This window comes from Mytilus trossulus, chromosome 3 (genome assembly GCF_036588685.1).
Source record: "Mytilus trossulus isolate FHL-02 chromosome 3, PNRI_Mtr1.1.1.hap1, whole genome shotgun sequence".
Taxonomy (NCBI): Eukaryota; Metazoa; Mollusca; class Bivalvia; order Mytilida; family Mytilidae; genus Mytilus; species Mytilus trossulus.
This window is the reverse complement of record NC_086375.1, coordinates 64,476,306-64,488,454: the sequence shown is the minus strand read 5'-3', so window position 1 is coordinate 64,488,454 and position 12,149 is coordinate 64,476,306. Positions and strand designations below refer to the sequence as shown.

Sequence of the window (12,149 nt, the reverse complement as noted above, 5' to 3'; positions counted from 1 at the left end):
ATAGTATACATTGGTATAGTAAAACAGCTGCTAACTGAAGGAATAATAATTATATAACTCAAAGCTATAAGTGTCATCAAATCTTTCTAAAAAAATAACCACAAGAAGAACCAAAACTCTTTCTAATGTATAGATCCACAATTTCCTAAATATCTGTACTGGTCAACCCCTCATTGATGTTTTCCTAAAAGAATTTATGTAAGTTAATGATTTATTGAGATAAACTAGAGGACTTAAAATAACAAAAACCCAAAAGGAATGAGATATTATTGAAAACTGAGATTTTTCATGCATATACTTCATGATATACAGGTACATGTATTTTCCATTACACAATAAAACCCGACTTTTATGCATTGTATGTGTTATAATGTTAAAATATTCTATCTACGATTTTTAATTATTTACCCAAAAGTAGCAGGATTAAAAGATTTTAGAAAGTAGTCAACACTTCGGTGTTGACATGAATATCAATAATGTGGTCATTTTAATAAATTTCCTGTTCAAAAACTTTGAATTTTTCGAAAAACTAAGGATTTTCTTATCCCAGGCATAGATAACCTTAGCCGTATTTGGCACAACTTTTTGGAATTTTGGATCCTCAATGCTCTTCAACTTTGTACTTGTTTGGCTTTATAAATATTTTGATATGAGCGTCACTGATGAGTCTTATGTAGACGAAACGCGCGTCTGGCGTACTAAATTATAATCCTGGTACCTTTGATAACTAATTAGAAAGGTTCATGTTGAGATTATTTAAAAGATGGACATCTGCAGAAATTTGGTCACCTAGTTCAAGTGAAATATACATATATATTATTTAAAATCAAATGACTTTTTATTGATTAATAGATACATTTTTTGATGCACCTATATTATTGATATCTCAAGGTAGATATCTTATCATTGTTTATTTTCTACTTACAGTATTGAACAAGTAAACAATTTAAGAGAAATCCAAGCCATGAGGAGACTAAGCCCCCATTCCAATATCCTGGAACTTCAGGAGGTCATATTGTAAGTATTTAATTTGGGGAACAGGTGATCTATGGATATTGACAATACAAGAGAAATATGGTGATATTGTGCACATGATAAAATAATTCAAATAAATTCAAAATTACTCTAGGTATATCACATGTATATGGTATGAAGGAAAGTAAGATATTGACCATCATTCACATAACATTTCTATAACAGTCATGTACACTAGGATTTTTTTTTAAATATTTTTAGGGCTTGAATTTATAACTCCTTTTCAGTAATAAACATCTTCATAAAATTGAGAATGGAAATGGGGAATGTATCAAAGAGAGAATGTATCAAAGAGACAACAACCCGACCATAGAAAAAACAACAGCGAAAGGTCGCCAACAGGTCTTCAATGTAACGAGAAATTCCCACACCTGAAGGTGTCCTTCAGCTGGCCCCTAAAAAATATATACTAGTTCAGTGATAATAAACGCCATACTAATTTCCAAATTGTCAGTTGTTCAGCTTTGCAACTTAACAATATTTTGGTCAATTTTATTACAAGTTCATAGGAATATGATAGACAAAATGCCCATTGTCCTTGACCTCATTTTTATGATTCAGTGACTGATTGAATAAAAAACTGAAAAGTGTTTTGTTATGTAAAATACTCACTTATTATGAGTAATAGAATACATATATTTGGTACAAATGGGCTACTTGCAAGGTCTTCATGTCCGTTAGGTAGGGTTTACCTGACCTCAACCTCATTTCTTGGATCGGCTTGAAACACTGAATCAAGATTAAGTTTTTGTGGTCAAGTACATATATCATATACTACAAGCAGTAGGTCAACTATATTTGGTGTCTGGAATGATAGTAAGGTGTACAAAAGGGATTGGCAATGATTCTCCATTCTGATAAATTGGAGAGTTGAGCATGTAACTGTTTGAAACATTAAATCACAGAATTCAGTTCTACTTGTCTTAGGAATGATATGTAGATCAGTCTTTTAAAACTTGTAATGTGGAAATGAGAAGAATTATGTATAAACTGCATGAGGAAATGTTTTAATATGTTTGATTGAGATTGTATGTTTAAACCGTATACATGCGATTGTAACTATCATCTGATAGATTGGGTGTTTGTTACATATTTAAGTCTAATGTTTCTACATATTCTAAAGGCATTTATTACACCATGACATTCTAATTGTCTAAACAATGGTGTAAATGTGCCAACTCCATTTTTTGTTTGCACATGTTCTTTATCAGCCAATCACATCATGTTTTATTGTGCGACTATTTATCAGTTTAATGAATTGTTAAAAGGTTGATATGCTTAAAAATTTAAAATCCAATCAAGTATCTATGTTTAGCTTGGTATTGTAAGTTTAAATGTCTATACTCTGGTTATGTTTACATGCATCTCCATGTGTTTTACGATACAGAGGTTTGCAGGAAATATGTGGCTTCCTTATAGCCTAATATAGAATTTTATTGCAATTTTAAACATTTGCATTAAAGGCAGGTTTAATTTGAAGGCAGTTGTTTTGTCTTACCTTGACAGAGTCAAAAAGCAAGACATAGGTATGCTGTTTCAAGCGGTAGCTTCAACAATATATAAGTATTGGCACATCTCATTACCTCAGTGATATTTTGGTCCCACACCCTAAGTCATGGTCTATTTTGCATAACTTGCATGTTGAAATATTGCTATTTTAATTTCAACATTTGCATTTAACAGTCAAAATAACAAAAAAATGAGACATATAGCTCTATGTTAAAGGTTTATTCAATGTACATGTAGCTTCATGGTATAGAGAATAATGGAATTTGATTACGACTGTCATACAAATAATAGGTTAAGCTACCAAAAAAAATTTGTTAAATCCACCATTTTTCTACATAGGAAAATGTCGGTACCAAGTCATGAGTATGTCATATATAATTAAATAAGATCACTTTACATTGCTAAAAGGCCCTGGGAAGAACACTTAAATCTGTCTATATATATGTATCCTAAGTATCTTAAACTACATGTATAATAATTTATTAAATAATGTCCAAAGTCTTTTGTTTTCAGAAACAGAAATAGACAATTTATACTGTTCCTATATGAATTTTACAAATTCCTTAACAACTATTATATAGATTTAAGAAGATGTGGTATGAGTGCCAATGAGAAATCTCTCCATCTAAGTCACAATTCGTAAAAGTAAACCATTATAGATCAAAATACAGTCTTCAACATGGAGCCGTGGCTCACCCTGAACAGCATGCTATAATGGGCCCCAAAAATGCCTATTAGTCTTTTTTTGCTCTTTTCTGTTTTAATGGATACTACAACAGTGCTAGTCACGATAAACATTAAACAATTTAATTTTCTGTTTTAGTGACAAGAAGTCAGGAACATTAGTGCTTATATGTGAATTAATGGATATGAATATATATGAATTAATTAGAGGTAAGTAAAGCTATTTACATGGCTCAGTAAGCCTCAGTTATATTATTTATTTAAGCCAAAAATCTATATTAAAGTTTGTTTATAAAATGGAAAGTTTAGACCATAGAAAGAATGTTCAAAATGATTTTCTAGAGAACACTTAAACTAGACATTTTTTTTTTAAGTCAAGCCACTGTCAAGTTTTCAAATAGTTTGAATTCCCGTAGTTGTAAGGACTAAATGTTTACTGAAAAGGTGCCCAAAACCTATGTGGTGACTATATAGATTATAAATAGTCTTCAAACCTTTTTTTTTCGGAGGGAAATCGGCTACAAATCATACTTTTAAATGGTCTGTAAAGTATTTTATGTTCCAAAAAGTTTTCTAGCTTGTGACCGGCATTCAAATTAGAGTAGTCTAGTTGGAGTTACTGATTGTACCCTCAACATTGCTTACCCTCTCCTAAATCAAATCCCCAACCACAGCCTGTATCTTTTAAAATGGATTTTGGTCACTGTCTGCACAAAAAAAATGTTTTTTCTAACAACTGCATTTATATTTTTTCTATCATAGATCAACTTTCTCCACTTATGGTTAGCTAGAGAAATCTTGTGAAAAATCCCAGGTGTATTAAATTTTCACGTTGACATATTTTTAAAATATCAGTTTTGCTGAATTGGTTTAGAATCAGACCATAGTTTGAAAAATACTTAAGTCTTTGAACCAAAACTGTCTGTTTGAAAATTAAATATACAAGAATTATTTATTGAAAAGACACGGTTAATCAGTTAGTTCATAAAAACTAACCAGAAGGCAAACTAACTCATTGTACAAAGTTTACTTTTAGGTCTGAAAATAATCTGTATATTTGTGGTTCAGTTCTATTTCAATAATTGAAAGAAAAAAGTAACAATTTATAATTGAGTTTATGCATACAGATATATCCTTATGTACCAAGTGTTTCATAAAGAGATTCTGAATACAAGTTAAATAAATTTTATTTATTCCTCAGTATGTAAATATTGATTGCCAAATACAAAAATTTGATTTGTTGAGGCTAGCCAATGTGACTTTTAACCAAATCCTGTCCCCCTCTTTATGTGTGTCTACTTATGGCCAAATGTTCTAGTACATTTTTTTAGTATTTAGACTGCATGTCATCACTTCTAGATTGAACTTAACTAGTTTATAAATCCTGAATCTGCGGCTCATAACAGAGACATGTTTAAGTTTTGTTTAATTTCAAAATATTGATTCACTAGTTAACAAGGTATTTAATGTTCATGTTTGATTTATGATTGTGAAGAATCAATCTAAACTAAGATTCAGTAGCTATTTTGAACATTTAAATTCATAATAAATGACTTGTATGCTAAACAGCCTCAATTATTAAAAAAGTATGTAGCAACACGTCAGTTTAAACGTCCCTGTAGGAAGCAACCGATTGTTTTCGTAAATGATTTATAAGTGATGTTTCAATTATGTATCATAATTGGTCCAAAGTTTACAGTAAGATCAATACCACTTTATCAACTATATAGAGGGCCAAAATTCTATAAATATAGATCTGATTTTTTTGTTGGCAATTGCATGTACAAATGTACATGAACATGCAGCTTCCCTAGCTAGGGTGACGATCTTTACCCTTAGGACCCCCAACAAGACTTAATTACTATAAACAACTACCACTGATAATTATTTAAACAATATTTTTTTATCAGATGACAGGTTTTAGGTTTATTTAACAAATTCAGAATTAAGTTAAGTGCAACAAGTGATATTATTTTCCATATGAGTTAAGATGCAAGTGGTCCCCAAAATTAGTTTCATTGGATATAATATTATAACTAAAGCTTGCCTTTGATGTTATTGAAACTTTTACTGGAATTTTTGTGTCAAAAAATTTTTGTGTCAAAATAAAGTTTGAATCGCAAACTAAACAAAGTTTTCCATACAATTATCAAAATATGCTTTGGATCAGTTGAAGATTATGATATACTCCAACTTGTAAAAAGACAGACTATAAAACCCTGTTCTTGTTTTGAGGTGTGTTCTTTTCAATCAGGTCTAATAATTCCTCCAGGTGACATTTACACAACAGGGACCATTTATTGTATTGTAAATAGTACATGATACTGATGCATTCACTTCTTATTCTAGAAATCTAAATTCTGCTGTATAAGTTAATGAGAAAGAGTTGTGTTCTCTACTTTTTTTTTTTTAGTTTTAAACATATTTATTTATAGTGAATTGGGAAACAAGTTTTGCAAATATATAAATTCCTTTCCACTGTGTGGGTGCTAGTGCTGCCTTGTAGCGGCATTAGCCTGCTCTTTGTGATATCTAAAAGGGTGTTTTTAACGTGCAAGAGATATGGCTCTCTCTTAACACGGATCCGCCATTTATAGTCGCTTTCCGACGAACAATCCTCTTTTCCTCAAGACCATGCTCACAAATGGTGTCAAGGGAGAGCCAAATATTCAGTCCCTGAAATTTTCATCCTGGAATGTTAATTGAACCAGGAACCTTTGTGTTAGTAGTCGGATGCATTAACCACCACACCACGGCTCTCTGATGTTCTCTAGAAAATCTTACCATTCCTTATTAGTTGAGAAGTTAAAAACAAATAAGTGTTTTATTTAATTTAGTTAGTTGTTGATGTAATAATTAAATTTGACATTTTCAGGAAAAAGACATTATTTACCTGAACGAAAAGTTAAACATTATATGTATCAATTGTTAAAGTCAGTTGAACATATGCATAGGTAAAGTACACTAAACAAATCATTTCACTATTGTATATATGTAAAACCTTGTACTTTTATACAAATCATTCTTCACATCAAGAGAAAATGCCTCCATTTGGTTTTCAAAATAGTTTAATCTTCATTGAATAAAAGAATATTATTGGTATCTTTCAGCGATTATAGATTTTATTATAGTTTTTATCCGTGTTTGTACATCTGTACTTTAAATTCAGCAGAAAATTTTGTAAAAAATATGTAGAAAATATTAAAAGAATGGTTTGTGTACAAGTATATTGTTGCTAGTTTCTTCAGCACTCTTTGAACACATTTCTGTATCTCTGAACACATTTATTCTTTTATCATGGTAGCATGCATTTAACCTCACTCTATTCATCTTCTTTCATGAACCTATCGAAAATCTTCTGACTCAATTCCATTCATGTACCATGTATACCTGTAATACACTGAATCTATTTTTCACTGTTAGAAAACATTTTTATATTTGTTTTGGCTATTTATTCAGTAGATGTCATTTTTATATGATTAAAGGTACATTTGAATAAACAAAAAATTCTCTTTCATTTCTATTCAGATGTTACATTTTTCAACATAAGAAAGTTTTAAGGTTTTTAAATAGTGGTAATAAAGACTTTAGTTTGGATTATTGTTGTTAACTATATGATTGAATTCACTGCAACTTTATTACTTTTATGTTTTAAAATCATGTATTGACATATTGAAATTAAACATTCATTTGAGAACTCCTTCAGTTTGAATAAATTCAGAATGTTTTAATAAATAATTGATTGCATTTTAAGTTTAAATACATGAAGTGTAACTGTAACTGCAAATTGAAATTAAAATTACCATATATAATGTGTAGATTTTCATGGTGTTCATTTTAAGGCCCAAAGGACACATTCTAGTCGGAATGCTTCTATCACTCAAAGACTTTTAAATAATATGTTGATACTTTTTACTGGATTTTTCATCTTTATTGTATAGAGGTGGCATTTCTTTGTCATTTATGAATGCTAGGTTTTGGAACGGTGACGGACCATAACTCTGGTATTACACTCTTGTATTAGATGATGTGCCAGTGGGCAAAGCACATTATACACAAACGTCAGAATACTGATCTCTTAGTTTTATACTGAATGATATTTTATACTCATAACCATTCAAGTTTTGATTTTAAGCTAAAAGCAGGATCTACAAAAGTTTCTCAGATTATAAAGTTAGATCAAAAAGAAGTTAGAAAAAATGAAAATGTATAAGTAATGATTATAACAAACACGGAATCAATATGTAAATCAAGCAGAGCTCCTGAATTTAAAACCTGCAAATGTAAGATCAATATGATTATATCATGTTTAAGATCTATTAAATGGTAGTAATATGGTCTGCATATCTAAACAATAGGTGTTAGTTTAATTAATCCATTCATAAAGATTTTATTTTTGAGAAAAGCTGTTAGCGTTATTCAAAAATGTTTCAATAGCAGAAAGTACACCTGTATTGAATTTGCCATTAGAAAAGTAAACAAAAATTATAGCCCAAAGTGTAAAGTATGAAGAAATAGGGTATTGGAAATGATACTTTTATAGTTATCATACTCATGAATATTAAAAATGTTCCCATAGAATTAAATGAATATAAGTCCATAGGTGCCCAAACTTTAGAAATAAACTTTATACTCCTCTAGAAGATCTATAAAGAACACTTCTATCAATTAAAGATCTAGGAAATTTTCTCTTCATGTATTTTTATGCCCCCGTCGTAAGGAAGGTGCATTAAGTTATGCCCTTGGCCTCTGTACATATGTACATCCCTAAGTTGTTTTTCATTTTCTCACTTTAGTTTGCCTCAACCAAATGAAACTTTTACACAATGCTTATTACCACAAAACTTATAATTAGTTCAAGTTGGAATCTTGGTGGCATCATTTTAACTGTTCTAGAGTTAAGCCCCTTTTTCGTTCCAGTTCTCCAACTTAAGTTAGCTTCAACCATGTGTTATTAAACTTATACACAATGCTTATTACCACAAAATACAGATCAAGAGTGAATTTTGGGGATGTCACTTTAACTGTTCTCGAGTGATACTCCTTTACAAATGGAAAAATTGCTGATTTTTTTGTTCTGTTCTCTTAACTTAAGTTTGCTTTAACCAAATGTTATGAAACTTATACACAATGCTTATTACCACAAAAGTCAGATCAAATACCAATTTTGGTAGCGTTACTTTTACTATTCTTCAGTTCTGTCCCTTTATAACTTTATATGATATGCAAGTGAGGGCATTATCGGTGTCCCCTGGACACAGTTCCCATTTATTATACCCCCGCTCGCTTTAAAAAAAGGGGGGTATACTGTTTTACCTCTGTATGTCAGTCCGTCCGTCAGTCAGTCCGTCCCACAAAACTTTCGTCACATTTTTCTCAGGAACTACACATCCACCCTCTGTAATTTGGTATCAACATTTATATATGTCAGCCATACTGTGTGATGCGTTTTCAGATTCATCACTTGACAACTTCCTGTTTACCGAACACTTGTATGATTTTACACATGATAGCCAAGTTGAAAATTTTCGTCACATTTTTCTCAGGAACTACAATACAAGGATTTATGAAATTTGGTTTCAGGATTTAAATAAGTCACCTATACTGTGTGATGTGTTTTCAGATTCATCACTCGACAACTTCCTGTTTACCGAACACTTCCATATTTTTACACTATTAATATTATCCACTTGCGGCGGGGGTATCATCAGTGAGCAGTAGCTCGCAGTTTCACTTGTTTTTCTTATGGTACTGACCTGAAACTTGTTAGATAGCAAAATTGTTTTAAAGTCATTGGACTCATGACTTAGACCTGAGATACAGTTGAAATAGTCTGTAGTATTGGATACAGGATTTATTCACATCTTGTGTTTACAAACATCATCACTGCATTGTTGTAATATATTTTGTCAGTAGAATTGCATGACTAGAGCTGAACTGATGTTTTTGAAAATCCTTTTTTCTTCATAGCTAATTAGTTATCAAAAGTACCAGGATTATAATTTTATACGCCAGACGCGCGTTTCGTCTACATAAGACTCATCAGTGACGCTCAGAACAAAATAGTTTAAAAGCCAAACAAATACAAAGTTGAAGAGCATTGAGGACCCAAAATTCCAAAAAGTTGTGCCAAATACGGCTAAGGTAATCTACTCCTGGGGTAAGAAAATCCTTAGTTTTTCAAAAAATTCAAAGTTTTGTAAACAGAAAATTTATAAAAATGACCATATAATTGATATTCATGTCAACACCGAAGTGCTGACTACTGGGCTGGTGATACCCTCGGGGACGAAACGTCCACCAGCAGTGGCATCTACCCAGTGGTGTAAATAGTTATCAAAAGTACCAGGATTATAATTTTATACGCCAGACGCGCGTTTCGTCTACATAAGACTCATCAGTGACGCTCAGATCAAAATAGTTAAAAAGCCAAACAAATACAAAGTTGAAGAGCATTGAGGACCCAAAATTCCAAAAAGTTGTGCCAAATACGGCTAAGGTAATCTACTCCTGGGGTAAGAAAATCCTTAGTTTTTCGAAAAATTCAAAGTTTTGTAAACAGAAAATTTATAAAAATGACCATATAATTGATATTCATGTCAACACCGAAGTGCTGACTACTGGGCTGGTGATACCCTCGGGGACGAAACGTCCACCAGCAGTGGCATCTACCCAGTGGTGTAAATAGTTATCAAAAGTACCAGGATTATAATTTATACGCCAGACGCGCGTATATTGAGCTTTTCGATTGCAGCTTTTGGTTTAATTTACAATTCCAAAATTTTATAAAATAAGCTGCCATTTCTTTTATTTATACCCCTTTGATATACGTATGTAAGGATGGATACTTTTATTACAATTGTTTTATTTTTTTAAGAACACAGTTCAGGTCTAGTGTATTGTGTGAATATGTTACTCTGCACATTAGCTAGAATGTTTTAGTTTTAAGTTTGATATCTTCTTTAGTTAGCCTGTTTGCACATATCTTTTCTTTTTGCACAGACAAGCAGCACTATATGCCTGAATCTGTTGTTAAAAATTACATGTATCAACTGCTAAGATCTGTAGCTCATATGCATAGGTATGTAGTATACATCTGTATGAGTGAGAAATAAGATTGAAATGTTTTATATCCTAAATTTCTTTAACCTAGTATAACTTAAGAGCAAATGTTCAGCTTTTAATTGGATATGTTTGAACAAATTATTATATGTATTCATATCTTACTTGAGATTCAAAAATTGTCAGTGGCATCTGAATCAAACATTTTTTTATATGCTACATAACAAAGAAAATAGAGTTTACCATTGTTAAAAAGAGTTGTAAAAGGTTAAATGAGTTTCAATTGTATACTGGTAATTAAGATTGGGTTATTTGGTTATGAAATGCTATTAGTATGATTATGTTATAGGAGTATTTATGAAAATAATCAAAAGACCATGGACTCCTTTCACAAAACAATATTACCGTTATTTTTTTTAAATGTAGTAAGTTATACTGATGTGTTTCTGGCTAACTAGTACTTTTATCTTCAGATTTGTTTTGTGAATTGAGTCAATTGTCAGTATGACTCGAATGTCTAATGAATTATATTCATATTGAGCTGAAGCATAGTTAACAAATGTATTATTTTGCATAATATTGAGAAAACACAAGTCATTCTACATTATAATGGTGTCAAACTCAAGTCAAATGTTATCGTGGCCTTCACTTATCTTTCTTTGAGAGCGGATTGAAATAATGTAACAATTTATGCCATTTATTGAAAACATAAGTGTTTGATTATCTCAAATTATCACTCTCAAGTGGGACTTTAATCGCTTGTTGATACGTAGTAATGGTCCAATCTTCATAATAAATTCTATCATTGTTCAAAATGATTTTTATCAAGCTGTTTCACAAAAGGCAAACTAGCAAATGTTTAAACTTTAAATCAAAATGCATTGTTACAATGGTAAAATGTTTTAATTGTGATTTTTAATTCCTTGAATAAAGGTTATTAGATAGAAATAAACATTGTAACTTGGGTATGCCAGTTAGTATGAAAAGAATGGAAAACATAATGTTTTTATAAAACAAACCTTTGTTACGTTGACAGTCTATCGAAATGAAGTTGTGCTTATATTTTTTAAATCAACAAATTTTGAAAATATCCCTTTGGCAAATGTAATTTAAGTCATGATTTGTTTATTTGAATTTCATTTGCAAAGAACATTTTCCCCCTTTTGAATCAGGCAGCCAGCTAATAGTAATTAGCCGCCTTCTACCTTCAACTTTTCTGGCAATCATACCAAGTAATGAATAAAAAGGAGGAAGGGAAAAAACTCATATGAGAAGGGGATTTTTTTTCAACTTCAATTTTTATGGAAAATTTGACAGAAAGTTGTTTTCATTTGTTTTGAAGTAAAATATGGTATAATTTATTAGTTTTTCATGTACAGTAAAATATTAAGGAATGGACTGTTTTACAGACAAGGTTCTACCATATATTCTTTCCAATTGAAAAAAATCACATCAGAATTAGAATAGTAAAACTTTACTTAAATCTTTGAACAGAAAAGTTATATTATAGTCTAGTCAAAATAGATGAAAAATGTGGCAAACCTCAAAAAAATTGCAACAGAATTATTTTGGGTATTTTGAAATTCTAAAAGGCTTTATTTGTAACATACTAAAAGTCTACCAAAATATCTGAGTGGGAAAATGGATTTTTTTTGGTGAAAAATATCAAAATTTTACCAAAATAGCGAAAAACTGGGAAAAGCTTGTTAAACATTCATTATTGATGATAATCATTTCAAATAAAAAGTTTTACAGCAGGCTATACAGTGTTTATAAATTGAAATTATAAAAAAATAGTTTTTTTTTGTATAAGCATGAAATTGTAGGTGAAAACATCCGATTTTTGTTGGAATTTGAGA

The 12,149-nt window shown here is 30.7% G+C and overlaps 1 protein-coding gene across 3 annotated transcripts in view; it reads left to right on the top strand.

The window, feature by feature from the left end:
* The window catches only part of LOC134712110 (MAPK/MAK/MRK overlapping kinase-like), a 51,556-nt gene that overhangs the window by 17,563 nt on the left and 21,844 nt on the right, over positions 1 to 12,149 (top strand). For 2 of the 3 annotated variants that reach the window (XM_063573274.1, XM_063573276.1), the window contains exons 3-5: positions 928 to 1,017; positions 3,368 to 3,438; positions 6,104 to 6,182. In XM_063573274.1, coding sequence (XP_063429344.1) covers positions 928 to 1,017; positions 3,368 to 3,438; positions 6,104 to 6,182 — 240 coding nt within the window. Of the gene's footprint in view, positions 1 to 927; positions 1,018 to 3,367; positions 3,439 to 6,103; positions 6,183 to 10,230; positions 10,310 to 12,149 lie in introns of all 3 variants that reach the window. The other variant, XM_063573275.1, reaches the window with a different exon arrangement.